Raw genomic sequence first — 20,151 nt, 5'->3', positions numbered from 1 at the left:
TCACAAGTTCAGGTAGGTCGGTAATAAACAAGAGAAAGAACAGCAGGTCTGAGGAACACCTCAATTGAAGTTCTCACAATATGTGAGGTTGCCGTCAATCTGGGCATCGTGAAAACAATCGGTTACGAAGCTAGAGATAAACTGTGCTAGTGAAAGATTCAAGTCTAGCAAAGAAATTGAGTTATTGATAGTATCAATGTTTGTGACAAATGAACGAATAAAACTTTCAACCAGCAAGGCTTTATCGTTTGCCTCTTGTACATTTTGTCCACTAAAGTTAGAAGCCCAAAGACGTCATTCGCCGGAATGCCCTCCACAACGCCGTACTAGCGTTTCCCTCTGTACCTCTATGCTTCGAAATGAATAACGGAAGACTTCCACAGGTCCAAGACAGGGAAGCCCACCCCCGTCAGGCACACTCAGCCAAGACGCATCGTCTGTCAAACAGGCATCACGGAGGCAAGAAAAACTCTCGGAGAGAACGCGAGCACAAAAGCAAAGCAAGGGAGAAGTCTCAGAGGACAGCGAAGCCGGCGAACAAGCGCGCATATACGTCGGTTAGTGTTTCTACATAGGGAACAGCGCTTCGCGATGGCGCCCAGCGGGTCGCGACAGGAAAACTAGATTCCGGAGCGGCAGAACACCGGTAAAACACGCGCCACAGTATGTGTGAGTGCATGCATAGTCTACGAGTGAACAAAACACACGCGTGAAAGGACCCGCGAATTCTTTATTAGCGAAGATATGTATGACTGTGTTCGTTGGAGTATAGGCAAAGGTTTCCTTGAAGTCGCTTTACTGCTACGTTTGCGAAGGAGCTGATCGGCATGAGGTGTTCGCGCGGTGTGGTTGCGAATTGTGAAATTATTTTGAAAGGATGCTATTAGATAAGGCCAATGTTGTAGGAAAGGTTAGCAACGTCGTAAAACAAACGCGATAGCAGGGCTTGTTGTTAAAGATTCACCATCGAAATGGCAGCGAAAAAATGATTACGGGAAAAAGCAATGTGGAACGGATGCTACTCTAAGCTGACGAGTACAAAGTCGAGTTATCTTGATTTATAAATTTAACGGCTGTCATTTGAAATCAAATTTTGAACAGTTCTAAATATTGTTCCAAGATTCTTATGCGCAATATTTTGGCCAGTCTACCTATTATTTCTCTAATTTATTTATTTATTTATTTATTTATTTAGTTAGTTATTTATATATTCATTCATTCATTCGTTCATTTAAGTAGTTATGTAGCTATATGTTTATTTTGTGAAATTACCTTGTGACTTGACTCTACCTATTCAAACCTGCATATCTAAGAAGAAAGCCTCTAAAGTAAGACTAACATATACAAAGAAGGTATTGATCTTACAAGTGACATAACTTCTAGGTGCGTGTAGTAGTGCTTCGTCTCAGCATTGGACATTTAGCTACTACAGAACTTATATCCATGGTGGCCTGATCAGCTAAATGTTAGGTTATTTATTTATTTATTTATTTATTTATTTATTTATTCATTTATTTATTCATTCATTCATTCATTCATTCATTCATTCATTCATTCATTCATTCATTCATTCATTTATTTATTTATTTATTTATTTATTTATTTATTTATTTATTTATTTATTTATTTATTTATTTATTTATTTATACATACTGCAGACCACATAACGTGGTCCAAGCAGGACGGGCATTTTTAACAAATCACATTGAGGATATGGGTGCACATACATTATGTTTTACATCCAGATACAAATAAATAGCAAAAATGAACACAATGGCTAAATGTATACAATGCTACACGATGGCAAGACGATCGCGTTCTGGTATAGAGTTCCATTGAGACACTGTGTGCGGGAAAAAGGAAAATTTATAAGCATCTGTTTTTGCGAAATATGGCGTTAAAGATCTTGGTTGTTGATGTCGTGTATATCTTGTGGGCAGGGGGGATAAATACAAGGAAGGATCAATAGCGAATTGCTGGTTAAGGAGAGAATTCACGAAGCCAAAGCGAAATTGCCTTCTTCTGTACTGAAGGGGTGGTATGCTATAGGCTGTCATTAGTTCCGACGGGGAGTCCACACGACGAAATTTAGAAAAGATAAATCGAACAGCCTTTCTTTGAATTCTTTAGAGTTTATCAATGTTATGTTTTGCGTAGGGGTCACATACTATGCTTGCATATTCAAGCTTTGGTCTGATGTATGATTGATAGCATAGAAGTTTTACATTTGGTGGTGAATTACGAAGCTTGTGTCTTAGGAAACACAACTTTCTGAAAGCAGAGGAACAAATGTTATCAACGTGTGAATTCCAGGAGAGGTTAGCAGTGAACGTTACTCCTAAATATTTGTAGCTATCGACATGATTAACTGTAGATGAACCTAGGAAGTAAGCATACTGAAAAGGGGATTTTCTTTTAGTTATAGAAATGGAAACTGTTTTTTGTGCATTTACGACCATGCCCCACTGGGTGCACCATTGGTATACGTAATCTAGGTTTTTGTTTAGTTCTTTTTCATCATGTATGCTGCAAACTTTACGGAATAATATACAATCATCTGCGAACAATCGAATTTGAACCGTTGGGCCAATTATATCTGCGATATCATTTATATAGCCCATAAATAGCAAGGGCCCTAGCACACTGCCTTGGGGCACACCCGACGTGACTGGTAGAAGGCGCGAATTTCGATCCTCGACTGTGACAAACTGCACCCGATTTCTCAAATATTCAGCCACCCAAGCGACCAACACCTTCGGAAGACCAATGTTGTTTAGTTTATAGATTAGTTTGTCATGAGGGACTTTTCCCCGTGTTTGGGGCGCCGTCATCAAAGTCAGCAAGTACGGTTTTCATGTATTCAAGCACACTGGCATCGTCAGCTCGGGAATAGTCCTTAAAATACCGAATGGGAAATTTTTGGTAGCTACTACATTTAGGAAGAGGAATTGACACGCTTACAAGTTCATGACCGGACAGCCCTCGTTCCACTAGAATGGTATGTTCTGAAAAAGCCCTATTTACGAATACCAAATCTAGAACCGAGCGTGCATGTCCTTGTACGCGTGTGGGTTGTTTGATTATTTGAGTTAGGTCATGAGTGAGCATGATATCAAAAATAATGTTAGCGTTTTTACTGGCCTGGGAACAGGACAGTCCCTCCCAGTCCACACTTGGCAAATTAAGGTCACCGACCACGAAAGTTTTCTTATTATGATACTGTGACATATGTTCTTTGAGCGCAGTTAAATACTCCAAGCACGCATCCGGCGACCTGTAACATGCATATAAGATGAAGCTATGTCCCCAACAGGATAACTGTACGCACAAGAATTCAGGAATGCCAACATCAGTTGTAATCGTAGCTTCTACTTCGGGTTTAACAAGGATAGCTGCTCCCCCACCTCTGGTAGTTCTATTTTTTTTATATACGTTGTAACACGAGGGAAAGATTTCATCGTCACTAATTTCCTTTCTCAGCCACGTCTCTGTTATCACCGCGATATGAGGATCATGCTGCATAAGTATGGTTTCCAACTTATCTATTTTATTAGTGACACTGTGCGCGTTTATGTTAAGTAGCCTCAGTTCTTGCCGTTTTGGTTACATCTCCGGTTTCTTTTGGAGGACCTAGCGATTTTTACTTTGGATGTGCTTTCCAGGCGAGGGATCTGGTCGCATTGTTCAGTTATGTCGGTGGCAATGGCGCTTGGCTTCGAGTATTTGGCCGTCGGGTTTCGCTTTCCGCCGTGCGTCGCTTTTTGCTCCCGTTTTTTTTTTCAATAGGTACTTTATCATTCTTGTTTTCGTCCCAAACGTATGCATTTTTATTGATATATAGCTTATCGTATGCCAGCGAGGCCTTCTCGCTGTTTTCTCGATTCATTTCGCAGCTTTGCCATAACTTTCTTCTGATTTCCCGCACTCTTATCGAAATCATGCATGAATCATGCGAAATGATGTTCTGAATCATGCAATAACATTCGGCTTAAGAGATAAGAATGTCTGGATGTATTTTGCTCAATATCGATATTTGTACATCTTTTTCAATTCCTGAATTTAGATATTCGAGTCTTGGATCCACAAAAAACATGTCATAGTGCTTTCAACAGCCGAGAGTGTCGGTCTGTTCACTGCTATTATCTCACAGCACGACCAGAAATGCTGAATTTGCAAGACGCGACTAGAGATTTATGGGTTACCATCCTTCTCTGTAATCTTTATTACGTGTCTGAAGCCACGTTTTCATTTACAATATATGCACTATGTGATGATGGTGTGAAAACGCCATCACTGACTTTTGCATTTCCTTCTCTGAAGCCCACCAGTGGAGCGGTCGTCCCTATAGGCAGGTTGCGAACGTAGTTCCCGCGCTTACTAGGGCGCCCCTCGCGGCGGCGAGCGCGGAACCGGCAGGATACGACCGGCCCGCTTGCGTTCGGAAAGCCTGTATGTGGACTGTTTCGCGCGTAGCTGTTGCATTTTCTGAGCAATGCCGAAGTGCAACCCGAGCTGTTGAGTAGTGGGCTGCAACAGCACGTACACCAACTCACGAGGAACAAAGTTTTACAGGTTTCCAAGCCGACCGTTTGAAGCAGAACGGCGTCAACACTGGATAGCGCTCGTCAGACGGCATAAGCTGTTTTATGTTCCGGCGTTATGCCAAGTGCGTTAGAACGCTGAATTCTTTACTTTTACAGCAATGATGGCAGCAACGGGACATCTGCAGTCAGTGGCGTAGCTAGGTCGTCTGGCACCCGGGGCCCATAGGTCGTCTGTCCCCTCCCCCCCTCCCCCAGGTTTATTCGAGGAAGGTGAGGTTATCAACAATTTCGGTGTGTCTCCAGACGTATATGACACCCCCACACAGGCCCCTTGGACCCGGGGCCCACGCCCCCCCCCCCTCCCTTTGCTACGCCACTGCCTGCAGTGCGTACCAGGATATGCAGCAAACTATGTAGTTTGTTCCCACACTGTACTGCAGTAAAGCTGTGGAACTCTTTTCCAATCCTCTCCCATTCAAACAGCGCTAGGGCTTGCTGAGAGATTTGAGGAGGGGTTGCAGCCGGCTGAGCTGGCATACGCCCTTCTGCGCCCAGCATATTATCAACGCAGGGGTAGTTGAGATAACCAAAATTTTTGACAACGTGGTTTATTGGAACCTCCTTTGCACGCACTGAAAAAATCGCAACATAAGTGTATCGCACTTCCAGTAACTTGGGCGAAAATATTTTCCCAGCGTAGTCTAACACAACTGGTAAGTTCATCCCCTTTTTTCTGTGTTTGGGGAGAGCAACGTTAGAATACCTCTGGTAGGTCTTACGAGTCGTTCGTACGCTCCACGTTCCTGGATGAGATGTTTTGGATTCGTATTTGCCGTCCTGTATGTACAGGGAAACTACCGCGGCGTTCTTGCACTTCCCTGCGATGCCAGCACGGCAATCGCAGCTCCCCGCTAGGATTTGTCTGCTGTCGCCGATCTTCAAGAATCAATGTTGCCTATAATTTCATGCGTCCACACCGTAGATAACGAAGTAACTTACGCTGAGCTTCACCCATCTCGCTGGTGAATTATTTTTCGTATGCGGAATAAACCTAGCAGTCACTTCCGATTAGTGCGAGTTCAACACTTCCCTAACGTCGTAGACGTGCCCCACTTCAAATAGACGACTTCCTTTAATTCTTTTCACGAAAAAAGCTATGAAGATCTTGTGATTCCCGAAACCCGGTTAAAATTAATATCGGCACGCTGTTTCGCGCCATCGCTACCGTTTGGCAGGACGCCAAACACGCAGCGCGGGCTGCTGACGCCGTGAGTTCGCCTACCACATCCGCGCGACTATTCGTCAGATGGCGCTAGGGGTCGAAAAGACAGTGCGCCGCCTATGCACTTGCAACCTGCCCATAGTGTAATATTTACCAAGCCCATAGCACTAACGTCTTGGGCGTAGCACTAGCAAGCTCTACCGGGGTCTCCACTTTGACGTGCTTATCCTTTCTTAGGCTTATCTTTGAACGTGTGTGCGTGATCTGTGTTAAAGTGCTCACCTACGTAATTGGGCAGCCTGGTTTCTCCAGACGCATGGATGAATTCAAATAGAATACCTAACGGAGATCCACATTGTCAGTATGATTATACGAAACAGTTATTATATGAAACAGTTATCTGAAACCTCAGGACAGCCTGGGAGCATCGGGCTGCCTAATACACTTCGTAGAAAGCGTGGCAATAACCGGCCACCGTAGTCCTCCGGCCACGACATATCCAGCAAACGCGAGGTCGCCAGTTCGACCAACTTGGGCTTGTGCTTTCGGTGAAGATACGTGAAAGCGGTGCAGTTGTAAAGTACTTCTCATTCTCACTGGTGTTTAAGTTAAGCCTCGAGGGTAGACCGGAAGCTCTAATACACAGTACGCAAAGCGGGCATGTTCAGGGGAACATGAAATCTCCGTCGGCAGTAATCACACGCGACGATCATTGCTTGTTTCCAGCCGAATTATTTGAGCGCACTGTTTTAACTGAACAATCTCATATTAAAAAAAAAGACTGTTCAGGGAGGTAGCAACGGGCGCAGTATACTACCTTTATAATTTGTTGCTATCTCTTTACTCGCTCTAGTCTACGTTTAATAACTCAGTTATTAAGTGCTACATTTACTAAGCAGTCACTACGCCTCAAACACCGCTACGTACTTTTTACTAATACTTTGCAAACGCAAGAGATCCACGCATGCACTGATGTATAGTTAGTAAAGCGTACTGCCTCCACTTACCAGTGTGTCTTATGTTGTGCAGTTGTAGTCTTAACGCCATATTTACAATAACACTAGTTTCTATTTTTATATTGCAAGATAGTTGTCAAAAGTGCCAGTTACACATAGTTAGGTACACAACTGTGTTAATTTATTTTTAAAAAAAACCATAAGTGCTCACCGGTGCAATCTGTTCTCCTACGTGCTAAGGCTATGTGCACTCGTACATAGGGGTATTCTCATAAACATGCATGTGACATCCCGATCAAGGTAAAGTGTAATGCATTATATTCCTTTATTGTTTTTCCCTTCCTGTAGAGTGCCGTTTCCTGCACGCAACTTACTAGTCTTGCCTCGCAGTATAACAACGTGCTATTATTGCACGCTGTTATAAATATGACTAAACTGTGTGGCAGTGACGTAACTGTATTCGTTTTCTTTTTTTTTAATTCATGTTGTTTGTTATGCTTTTCAAACAGAAGCGGCCTACTATCTTTTTCGGGTATGAAAGTGCCGCATAACAATTCAATTGGCGCCACGCAGCCTTATTTATACGGCCAATGCAACTATACCGGTGTCACTAGTAGCTGCGTGTTTCTAAACTGTTACGACCTCTTTTGATCGTACGCACCAAAAACTGTGGGTGGCAAATGCTACAAACTGTGGCGTTACTACCTGCGGTTACTAGGATTTCAGAAAATTTTCTAAAAAGCCGTTACTACCTTTCAGTTAGTAACTGGTACGGCCATTTTTTTAAGATCGTTTTAAGAGTGTAGGACACGGTTGTGATGTCTCGCTAGTGCCGCAAGTCATGGTTGTGATGTCATCACAGTGCCGTATCATGGTTGTGATGTCTTGCTAGTGCCGCAAGCCGTGACAACGCAGTGGCCCACGAAAAACCGTCGTCCGAGGGTTTCCCGCTGAGAGTCAACGGTATGAAGAGTCCAAATGGCGATGTCGTTAGCAAAACTCGAGAGAAACACACAGTGCAGCTGACTCATCAGTACCTTATAGCGCCGGCACTGCAACACTTGAGTGAGATTGGTGATACAACAGAGAGCCCTGCTATGCGCCGATCGAGCTTCGGAGAACGCAAATGGCAACGGCAACTAGCGGTATGCTTTTGTAGTTGTTTTTTTTTCAGATCGCGCGGTTCGAGGTAAAAATATATCACAGTCGGAATTCTGCCAATCTTCTGAAATAATTCAACCCACCCGCGTGATGCAGCATCATAGGCACCGCAATACTACAGATGAAATGATTTGTGTCTTTGCGTTGTGTGGAGTGCGGTCACAAGGTATAATGGCGCTTTGTGCAAGGTGATCACCATCGACTTTGCATGTATTTTTGCAAACGGGGACAATTATGCAAGCTACATGCTGGCTAACCTATTAGTATTACTGCCGATTGCTGTTTGTTTTTTGTTTTTGTTTTGTGTGTGTGTGTGTGTGCGCGTGTGTGCGTGTGTGTGTGTGTGTGTGTGTGTGTGTGTGTGTGTGTGTGTGTGTGTGTGTGTGTGTGTGTGTGTGCGTGTGTGTGTGTGTCTGTGTGTGTGTGTGTGCGTGTGTGTGTGCGTGTGTGTGTGTGTGTGTGTGTGTGTGTGTGTGTGTGTGTGTGTGTGTGTGTGTGTGTGTGTGTGTGTGTGTGTGTGTGTGTGTGTGTGTGTGTGTGTGTGTTTGTAGATTGTAGCAGTCGGTTATTTCTCGCATTACTGCCTTCAGATTTCCCAAAGCGCTCACTCACGCATGTATCCGCTTATGAAATTTTACTTAGAGACAACCGAAAAGCGAGGAAACTCAGCGGCGTGAGCGTCAAACTGCAGTAAGTATGACAGAGGTTGCCTCACAGGAAACTGGAAGAGTTATATTATTACATTCGTGCTATAAGTTTTCTTGAGCAATCTCATGAATCAACTGGACTTAAGAGGAAGATTTAGCTCGGGTGCTCTTGTCTAAATACATGCAAAAGGAGAATTTGTTTTTCTCGGCAATCGCCGCATCAGACTTCACGAGGTTTGTTGCATTCAAAAGAAAAACCTAAAATATAGTGACTGTCGGTTTCGAATTTTCGATTTAGCTCAATGTTTTTTATTAAAAATGGCGAAAATTGCATATTTTTCAGAAAACTAGACTATCAAGTTTACAACTGTGTAACTCAGCAATGAAAAATGACGTCACAATTCTATGAATTGCATCTAATACTACATCTAAAACAAACCAAATAGACATGTTACAGATGAATAAAAAAGATTAGAAATATGCAAATACGGCTTTTACAGACCCCATGTACACAACGTAACGAATTAACGTAAGATGTAAATTGACACATCGGATTTGTCAGCTCTAAATGATCTAATTGAAACTGCTTACAGAACCGCGTTATCTTTCTTGATGCAGAGCTATTAATCTGTAAACTTCGAGTTTCTATTTTTCCGAACTTGCGATTTTATTTAAATATTCAAAGAAAAAAATTTAGGCGCTAAATTGAAATTCCACTTACAACGGTCACTAGAATTTAAATTGCCCTCGCATGTGCAACCCATTTTATTAAAATTTGTCCAGGGGTTATCCCAGAAAAACGTTCCTCAGTAATACATGTATTTGAATAGGCCGCCCCCGAGCTAAAGCTTCCTCTTAACTACTTTTTACAATTACGCCTACCGTTTAAAACTCTATCGTGAGGGTAAAAAAGCACACGGACAGAGCTTCATGCCACGAGGTACGGTGAATATAAGCAGCTAGATACTTTAGCTGCAGGGATTCTTATAAAACGGCGCTTTGTTGCCGTGCTTGTCAGTCGGTCCAATAATTTAAACCTGAAAAAAATGAATAAATAACGTAACCGTATATCTAACGGTGCTGCCAAATTTCCTGAAGAACACAAGGCAAAATATAATATCATCTAACCCTGCCAACGCCAAGTTTAGTCTCGCTATTGCAAAGCGCAAACAAAAGTGTAAATAAAATTGCACTATTTACTGTTTTTAATGGGAAACAGCCGTGTACTTAGATTTAGGTGCACGTTAAAGAACCCCAGGTGGTCGAAATTTCCTGAGACCTCAACTACGGCGTGCCTCATAATCAGACAGTGATTTTTGCACGTAAAACCCCATAATTAATATCATTATTCATGGGCATTATCGTGGCATCCGATGCCTCACTCGATGCTTGCGTTCGCGGTTACGGGAATCTTGATATCAGGATATTGGAATAAACTCCGATTGGAATAGTTTTATGTTATACGGCCCCTGAAAGCCGGTGGTCGATAATAATGAACGGTTTATTGGACTGAGCGACATTCGGTCGTGATATTTTGGAAGAGAGCGTAGTCAAGGCTCCCGCCTCGTCATAGTGCCAAACAACGGCTAAACTGTGACGTCACTCTTAGGACCAGCAGCCAGCAGAAGCCCATGACCAATAACAGGTAGCTAGTTCGGACACTTAACACGTTCATGACATAGTCAAGCCGGCCTGTCGGTCGCTGTATATCGCATTATGGCGTGCCAAACTTCTTCAATCTGGATTGTGCAGGTACCTCTGGAAAAAAAAAGGAAAGCCTTTAATAAGATGGCATGTCCAGCCTCTTACACAACGTTGTAAAGTTTTGCATTCTGTGCTTTGCACTTCACGTGTGAAGTGAAAATTTTCGCCGCATAGTATATTTCAATATACACACAAATGTTTGTAATGCACGTTGATTGAAACTCGTCAGCGTTGAACCTTATACCGCCTCTCCATGAGATCGCCTACACTCGCCGAACCTTTTGTCGAATCATCTTTGTTTACTTTATTGTCCGCACCAAAATTATGTCTCCTTATTTGATACTAAGAGCCCACTTTTGGAGATGAAGAGTTTTTGCGTAGAAGATATTCAAGTGAATGTAATTTTTGCGTTCTTTAATGTGTGATGTGCACGCTTGCAATTTAACACTATCGCACCAGCGTCGACGGCACGGCGTGTCAGCGGCCTTGTGGGGCCGAGGAGCACTCGTGAAGCGAACAGCCCGCCACATGCATTGGAACGGACATATGTCTTGCTCGCCGGCGCATACTATCGGCGTTCGCGCCACCTCTCGCCGTTACAAGGCCGCTGACACGCCGTGCGGTCGACGTTCGCGCGACATTCTCGAAACACTGCAACGCATTGCAAACACTGTGTGTAAAGGTTGAACAATGCGCTTCTTTTTTCCTTTTTTTTTGAAACGGTATTGTTGCACAGAAAGTTACTGCAGGGGTTGTCGGTTTAAAAAATAATGCATGCAGACGACGATGCGGTAAGCTTTTGTCTCTCACAATTCCTTACAGTTCGCAAGACAATTTTTCCATTTTTCCTGGGTTCTAGCGCGACTCGGAGCGAAGGTGAGCCATTCGTAAACATCGTTCACGCGGTCTGGTCGCATTTACCTTAGTGTTCGTTCCCGTTCCCAAAGATGTCAATAAAATTTTCGCATATCTATGCCAAACAGAGTAACTCGTGCAACAAAGACATCTTGGCTACTAGGCGCGAAAACACACACGACACAAGGAAGGGGACGGGACAGAGCGCTCTGTCCCATCCCCTTCCTTGTGTCGTGTGTGTTTTCGCGCCTAGTAGCCAAGATGAATTGTGACCAACTCGCCCAACAAGACGTCCTTTTAAACAAAGACATTGGAGGTGCATAATGAAGTTCCCACACCCTGGGAAAGTCTGGTGTGTAAAAAAATAGGTGACAGGGCAGTGACGCAGGCGTTGGACGTGCGATTTGTGCCAGTGTTGTGCTTCAATCACCGTGGGCATGCGTCCATTTTGTCAGCGGCGCAAACGCGCTTACGCAGCACCGCCTTTGCCCGACGTTTGTGTGCCTGTAGGAGTTGGCGAGAGAGAAACTTGGAGGATGCGCCTATACAACGTTTTTTACTGGGCGCCGCCATATTGTGAACGCAGTGGCGCCGCCTATGAGCAGCGCCATACTGGCTTGGGTGAAAGCGGTGTTTTGCATGGCAGGTATACGCTCGGCGGGAGGTTCTGGCGTTTGTTTTCGCGCTCGTGCGGTCTATTTAGCATGAGGTGCGTCTTCTACGCGCTAAACGGCTCTGTGAGACATGCTGAAGTGGTTTAAGGCGTCATGGCCGGCGTTTCTGCTGGCGTTGAGGTGGGCGGAACACGCAGCGCTATGTCTGCGCGCATAATTGAGTACAGCGAGCCTCGGAGATCAATTGTGTATTTCTGGACGTTCCATTCACTAATGTGACCTTACTGCAGCATTATCCTCTATTTCTAAGCTGCGGTTTAGGAGCCATGAAACGTAGGCGACGATCCTAACAGCGTGAGTACCGTTCTGCTACGATATGAGCTGTGATGTTATTCTTTGACAAGCGTTCAAACTGTTCGCTGCAGGTTACATTGCGTGACTACTTGGTTCGATGGATGAGGTTTCCGCCCCTGAATAAAATAGTTTTGGCTAGTATTAGCAGCATACCTACCAGTCTGAATTAAGCTTTTCCAGCAAAGGGACTGTTTACGAACTGCGCGAGCGTCCTAAGCCGTGGTAAGGGCTGGATTGCAAATCTTTCTACTATATACCGCATGGTCCAAGCGTACGGCATCAGTGGTTATATATCCATAAACCTTGTGCGGCGTGACTATGATGCGAGGTCGTATTGCGGCGTTAACCCATTTTCTCTTGCTTTTTCGAGAAAGGGGATGATAACCGATTTTTTTTTTTTGGTTGTGTTCGTTCCGTTCTCTACGACGCACTCACACGTATTACGGAAATATTGTCCTAAAAATAGCCTTCGCGTTCTTTTTATGTTTTTTGTCCTAAAAAATATTGTCCTAAAAAATAGACTTCGCGTTCTTTATGTTTTTATGTTTTTATGTTTTGTATGTTTTTATGTTTTCGGCATTGCCAAAAAGGCAATGCCGAAACGCACAGCTTATATATGTATCGTGCTCGTTCACAAACCGCAGTGATCGCTGTGTTGAGCAGCGCCATCGGCCTCATGCAGGAAGGCTTGCGTACAGATATAGTAATTTAAGTCTACTAGACTTAAAATGCGTGAGAACGATACCGGTGCATCACAAATATTTGATAGCGCCTGCCACTTAGATGTTTCGCGGTTGCCTTAGGTTGGCCGTGCACGAACATGCACTCTTATGTTTTATGTTGTGCTCCCACGGAGAAGGGCACGCTTTGCTCCGTTCGCCCTTGGTGCAGACCTGCACTACGCACTCGTGGATAAATAGCCCAGTATAAGTTCTCCCTCCATTCGTCTCTCGTGGCATGGCGGTGAAAGCACCGCACCCTTTATTGGGAGGTGCGCATCTCGACGACCGTTTCTTTTTTTTTATCTGCATTATTATATAATTTCCCCCTTTTACTTTTGCAGTACCCACTCCATATCTATGCTTTCCCGCAGGACCTGATAAAGATTGTACCTGCCAAGGGCAGCGAAGTGACCCGGCTCGAAGCGCGGTGTTGGAGGCTTAGGTGGACACCGCTTTGGCGGCCGTAGAGCAATGAATAATGACGCGTTCACACTGTGAATTCGTTATTTTGTATGCTTCCCCATTACGGACTCTGTATCGGCCGCTGAAGCGTCCAAATACCTTTCTCGATATTCAAATATCCCGCGACCCAACCGCGGGGGTGGTGACGTCGCATACGCCATCAGCACCCTTTGCTGCCGTCGGGGAGTGAAACGGCGTCCGACAGACGGCGGTACCGAGGCGAGACAAAAAAAAGCGGAGCGGCAGCATGCGGCTGATTCGTCGCTGCAGCTGCTTTTTGGCCAAGTGGCGTGGACCGTTCGGGCATCTCGCGACATCCAATGGAAGTAGAATTCTCTGTTACTTGTAATTATTGCGAGTTTCGCGAGCCAGCAAAACCAGCGCAGCCCTACGCGATAACTACTGAAGCGCGAAAGCGTGGGCGGCGGCGCGCAGTCGAGAGAAAACGAAACCGTTCGACCGACACGTTGTTGCCAAAGGTAACTTGAATGCGTTCTTTTGTCTAGACATGAAATAGGACTGGACAAGTAGCATTTTATTCCGTCCTATAATACAATACGAGGATATTCTGTGCACTCAGTCGTTGACTACTCAGAATTTAATTGAGGAGGCCTTTCGTCACCGGGCAAGTGCTTGAATGTCCCGGCGGAGTCTCTAATCATGTCGTGCATTTACCTCGATTTCTCGATTATTAAGGCGCTGTTCGCGATAATATTGACGCCTTATAGATTCTCGAGCACTAATCTATCTATTTAGCTTGACTTAATATTTGCCTTTCTCGTAATCAATGAAAGCTATATATAAGGGTTGGTTATATTCTGCACATTTCTCTATCACTTGATTGATAGTGTGAATATGATCTATTGTTGAGTAGCCTTTACGGAATCCTGCCTGGTCCTTTGGTTGACAAAAGTCTAAGGTGCTCCTGATTCTATTTGCGATTACCTTAGTAAATACTTTGTAGGCAACGGACAGTAAGCTGATCGGTCTATAATTTTTCAAGTCTTTGGCGTCCCCTTTCTTATGGATTAGGGTTATGTTAGCGTTCTTCCAAGATTCCGGTACGCTCGAGGTCATGAGGCATTGCGTATACAGGGTGGCCAGTTTCTCAAGAACAAGCTGTCCACCATCCTTCAACAAATCTGCTGTTACCTGATCCTCCCCAGCTGCCTTCCCCCTTTGCATATCTCCCAAGGCTTTCTTTACTTCCTCCGGCGTTACCTTTGGGATTTCGAATTCCTCTAGACTATTTTCTCTTCCATTATCGTCGTGGGTGGCACTGGTACTGTATAAATCTCTATAGAACTCCTCAGCCACTTGAACTATCTCATCCGTATTAGTAATGATATTGCCGGCTTTGTCTCTTAGCGCATACATCTGATTCTTGCCAATTCCCAGTTTCTTCTTCACTGTTTTTTAGGCTTCCTCCGTTCCTGCGTTCCTTTAGTGTCCCTTTAAGGGGCGCTTTTCGCACAGTCCGCACTGCGATCGGCTGGGGACGAACGGAGCAAAGCGTGTACTCCGTACGAAGCACGAAGCTAGAAGCGGCAAAAATACATGTTTCCTATAACGCGACTGCAACTTTTACAATGGCCACTTTGCATTAAAGTTAATATTTCGAAAATCGGTTCATTACAATCGACTGATTACGCAATTAAACTGAAATTTACACAGTGTTTGGTTACTCTCTTTTTCTTACAGAGCCAAATATTGTGCTCCCTCTTCGAATACGTACATTACCTGAACAAGAAAGACGCTGTCATCAGAGGCCTGATGGTGACTAGCTTAGCCGCAACGCCGAGCCTTGGTTACTGAACTCGCCGTTCGCCGCAGTGCTGGGCTCCCATCGGCGTTTCCGAATTCGATGACCCAGCCATTTGCCTCGAAGGAACCGCGACATGCGTGGAGCATAAATTCTCTCCCTTGCGGCGTTATTTATGTTATTCCGAAATCACCCCCGGCGCTCCCGCGAAATTTTAGTTCTGATGTACGGTTTGTTAACCTTGCCTTACCCACGAAAAAAAAATTTTTTTTAATTGGTCTCTTTTGAGGCATATACGTATCACTTCTCGACCCCCGCAATGCATTTATAGCGGGTTTTTCAGTTTTCAAAAAAGAAAGGTGATCGTCTCTCAGCGAAAAATCGCGATTATATTCCCTGTTGCGCGAGCCCTTACTGTGCTCGTATCTAGATTTGTGCGCTCTCGGTTCACGCAGCGTTGACGTGACAAAAAAATGTCACTGTGAGGAAGTTTAAAATATAATGATGGCGGTGCTTTTGTTTACTTCTAACATGAATAAAACACTTTCTCGTTGGCAGGCCCACGCCTCTAATTTTCTTTCAATTAGGAATAAATTCAGAAATAGCGCACAGAGACCTTCCTATATTAAAGAATGACAGGCGTGTTTTTCTTTCTTTGTTTTCTGCTGAACGCGAGTTAACTGATCAATCGCGGCTCCTCACTCATAAGTAGGAGTGCAGCGCAGGAACATTAGACACACAACAGCTTGCACAAACACTGCTGACTTACAACATACTTTTGGTGCAAAAGGCTCCGGCAGCCCGGCAGTGGCGTAGCTAGGTCGTCTGGCACCCGGGGCCCATAGGTCTTCTGTCACCCCTCCCTCTGGGTGTAGCCCGCGGAAGGAGGGGTGTCTTCAAACGTATATGACACCCCCCCTCCCCCCACTGGCCCCTTGCACCCGGGGCCCACGGCCCCCCGGCCCCCCTCGTCGCTACGCCACTGTAGCCCGGATGTTTGCGTTCAGTAATATCACGACATGAATTCTCTAATGCATCATTTGTTGAGATACGTATGTTCTCGCCCTGTTATATTTGTGGATTTGCTGAATTTTCTCTTTCTTTTTGCCCCTGTTTTTTTTTTTTTTACACATCTGACAAGATGGACATCTTCTAATGCTATAGTACGTCTGCAGGCCGGTTTGTACTGCCTGGACGCTCACACAAGCACTTGTGCTTATGCGGGCTGTATATTACTTTGGGCAAATGTTATGAAAGACGATTAACTTCAATCTTGAAACATAAACCGTCTGGAGGAGAGTCTGAGTGCGAAAAATCAAAGTTTATCCGCATCGTGTTTGATAAGCAGACACCTTTATTTCATCTCACTTGCTTTCGCGTGCAGAGCACTTCTACAGTACAAAGGGAAGCGGGCAGGTCAACCACGTAAACAAAAATATATATAGACACAAATATGGCGCAAAGCATGATTCGATCAATATCGCCGTGCAATATATCAGAAAAGCACATATAATGCAAATGTACCACAGCAATATTAATAATAACACTGCAATGAGACAATAATAATAAACACATTGTAGTTAGCAGTGTAACGCAGCAAAAACAATAGCAATGATGCCCGTGTAAGCTTGCCCTAAGTTACTCAGGTGTAGTGAGCTTTGTTACAGCATGCTGAAAATGGCACCGATACATGACACTAGCAATACAATGTGGCAGCTGACTCCACTCATTGGCAGTTTTAGAATGAATGAATTCTAATCGGTTGCAGCTTGGTGGTGAGGAAGGAAAACCTTGTATGCATGATCAAGGCGACGCGACACGAATGACAGTGAAGCTACAAAAATAGAGCGAATGGTTTGGTTGTGTTATCGTATATTATGTAACTGAGCAAGGTGTGACATAAACAATGTAACAAGCAACGGACGGTTAAAAGAGATCTTCATTACGCTAGCTCTGTGGTTTTAGTTTAAGACGAATCGATCTAACTGAGCGATTTTGCACAGCTTCAAGTGAATTGAGAAGGCTGATATTTCCGGGCTCCTATACGGATGAAACATATTCCAATTGTGGCGGGAAATTACTGTGCCAAGTTTTTTAATACTACGGGACCGAGGTAAAGGTTTCTTCGAATGTAGCCAAGACTGCGATTAGCGTTTGCGATGGCTTACTGCACGTCTAACTTTCACTATAAGTCAGAGGTGACGTGTATTCCTAGACATTTACATGGTGATACTGTATAATTTAGTGTCCGCTTGTCCTGCAAGTAAGTATTGTGCACTTGACTCCTGGGGAAGGGCGTTGTGCCTTGGCTGCCGAAAACTAGGGCCTACTCAAAAGCGTTTGAATAAGTTTGTGTCAGAAACTCCAAGAAAGTTCCGAGATTTGCTTCTGGTTTTGACAGAATCTAGCGTCCTTTCAATAGATGTCAAATACTTGAATACCCTAGGCCACATGACATTGTGCTAGCTTAAGCAAACAATGCTATAAGGGAAATCGGTGCTCTGGGTTTTCGTAATATGTAGCGTGTTTACGTTAGCGATTTCTGAGCGTTTTATTGTCATTCTAACGTTTTAATGCGAAAGCATTACATTCCCTTTACAGGAACATCCAACGTCGTTATCAGTGGCATGACCGAGCGAAGCTACCAAAAATGGCCAAGGGCACAACGTGCAAAAACACGTCAAAATTGCTCGGATTGACGTCAAATTTGCCAGGGAGGTTCCTGCAAACAAAGTGAATGCAAGCTTTGAAAAGGCTTTTGAACAGGCTTTGAACATACAATTTCGCACATTTTTATTTGGGTTGGAATGGAACCCGGACCTCCGGGGTGCGAGACGAGCACGCTTCCCCGACGCCAGGGCGGCTCCACGGATCTGGCCGACTAAAGGTGTACCTAGTGCGTGCGTCATTGCACACGTCACGCCGCAGCCATCTGGCTGACTAAATGTGTGGTCTAGTGCATACGTCATCGGGCACGTGACGGGATAGCCAATGGGGAGGAGGTGGCGCCACGTGATCAGTGTATAAAAATGAGCATGCTACTGCAATGAACTCTGAAACGTCTATGTCAGTGGCAGCTGCGAAATATCGTGTTCCACGCAGGTGCGCCTGTGTGTGTGTGTGCGTGTGAGTGTGCATGTGTGTGTGTGTGTCCTAGCCAAACGTCCCTAGCGTGACTGCCTTCCTTCGACCAAGCTTCTCGGCCAGGAAGTGTCGACCCTAACCTTGTTGTTCTTTTCGGGACCTGTCACTCATTGTGTGATATGTAAACTACTGAAGCTGTGCGAAATATGAGATCTACGGCGCCGGCGGTGCTACACTTTCTGAAAGCCGCGAAAATAAAGTATATGATAGAATAACAGCGCAATTACCAGCAATTCTAACATTCTTATCACTTTGTTTTCATTTCGGGCAGTACTGTGATTCTTCCTACTCATGTCACTGCTGCAATGTGTTGACACTGTGGTTTCTACGGTTCTCTACGACGGTCGTTACATCTATTGCAATCGCAGATCCTATGTGCCACACGTGGCAAGCTGAATAACAGATATGTAGACTGCGTGCTTGTAACAAGTGGAGTGATGCAAATATCTGAATGCACAATTCCGTACGTGTAAGAAAAGAAATATCGATAATCAAATGAAATTCCGCAGTGGGCTATTTCATCATCATCGTCAGCCTAGTTACGCCCACAGCAGGGCAAAGGCGTCTCCCATACTTCTCCAACTACCCCGGCCATGTACTAATAGTGGCCATGTTGTCCCAGCAAACGTCTTGATGTCATCCGCCCACCTAACTTTCTGCCGCCCCCTGCTACGCTTCCCTTCCCTTGAAATCCAGTCCGTAACCCTTAATGACCATCGGTTATCTCCCCTCCTCATTACATGTCCGGCCCATGTCCATTTCTTTTTCTTTATTTCAACTAAGATGTCATTTACCTGCGTTTGTTGCCTCACCCAATCTGCTCTTTTCTTATCCCTTAACATTACACCCATCATTCTTCTTTCCACAGCTCGTTGCGTCGTCCTCAATTTCAGCAGAACCCTTTTCGTAAGCCTCCAGGTTTCTGCCCCATATGTGAGTACTGGTAAGACACAGCTGTTATACACTTTCCTTTTGAGGGATAGTGGCAACCTGCTGTTCATGATTTGAGAATGCCTGCCAAACGCACCCCAGCCCATTCTTATTCTTCTGGTTATTTCAGTCTCATGATCCGGATCCGTGGTCACTACCTGCCCTAAGTAGATGTATTCCCTTACCACTTCCAGTGCCTCGCTACCTATCGTAAACTGCTGTTCTCTTCCGGGACTGTTAAACATTACTTTAGTTTTCTGCAGATTAATTTTCAGACCCACCCTTCAGCTTTGCCTCTCCAGGTCAGTGAGCATGCATTGCAATTGGTCTCCTGAGTTACTAAGCAAGGCAATATCATCAGCGAATCGCAAGTTGCTAAGGTATTCTCCATCAACTTTTATCCCCCATTCTTCCCACTCCAGGTCTCTGAATACCTCCTGTAAACATGCGGTGAATAGCATTGGAGAGATCGTATCTCCCTGTCTGAAGCCTTTCTTTATTGGGATTTTATTGCTTTCTTTGTGGAGGACTACGGTGGCTGTCGAGCCGCTATAGATATCTTCCAGTATTTTTACATATGGCTCATCTACACCCTGATTCCGTAATGCCTCCATGACTGCTGAGGTTTCGACTGAATCAAACGCTTTCTCGTAATCAATGAAAGCTATATATAAGGGTTGGTTATATTCTGCACATTATTCTATCACCTGATTGATAGTGTGAATATGGTCTATTGTTGAGTAGCCTTTACGGAATCCTGCCTGGTCCTTTGGTTGACAGAAATCTAAGGTGCTCCTGATTCTATTTGCGATTACCTTAGTAAATACTTTGTAGGCAACGGTCAGTAAGCTGATCGGTCTATAATTTTTCAAGTCTTTGGCGTCCCCTTTCTTATGGATTAGGATTATGTTAGCGTTCTTCCAAGATTCCGGTACGCTCGAGGTTATGAGGCATTGCGTATACAGGGTGGCCAGTTTCTCTAGAACGATCTGACCACCATCCTTCAACAAATCTGCTGTTACCTGATCCTCCCCAGCTGCCTTCCCCTTTTGCATAGCTCCTAAGGCTTTCTTT

The 20,151-nt window shown here is 44.6% G+C and overlaps 1 protein-coding gene across 1 annotated transcript in view; it reads left to right on the top strand.

The window, feature by feature from the left end:
• Nucleotides 1–15,285, top strand: part of LOC139060474 (uncharacterized) — a 39,230-nt gene extending 23,945 nt beyond the window's left edge. Inside the window, exons 7-9 of the mRNA XM_070539610.1 lie at nt 8,526–8,573; nt 11,057–11,110; nt 14,943–15,285. Of these exons, the coding sequence (XP_070395711.1) occupies nt 8,526–8,573; nt 11,057–11,110; nt 14,943–15,056 (216 nt within the window). The 3' untranslated portion in view covers nt 15,057–15,285. The remainder of the gene's footprint in view (nt 1–8,525; nt 8,574–11,056; nt 11,111–14,942) is intronic.
• The last annotated feature ends 4,866 nt before the right edge of the window (nt 15,286–20,151 follow it).

Source organism: Dermacentor albipictus, chromosome 5 (genome assembly GCF_038994185.2).
Source record: "Dermacentor albipictus isolate Rhodes 1998 colony chromosome 5, USDA_Dalb.pri_finalv2, whole genome shotgun sequence".
NCBI classification, from domain to species: domain Eukaryota; kingdom Metazoa; phylum Arthropoda; class Arachnida; order Ixodida; family Ixodidae; genus Dermacentor; species Dermacentor albipictus.
This window is presented reverse-complemented; position numbering and strand designations above follow the sequence as displayed.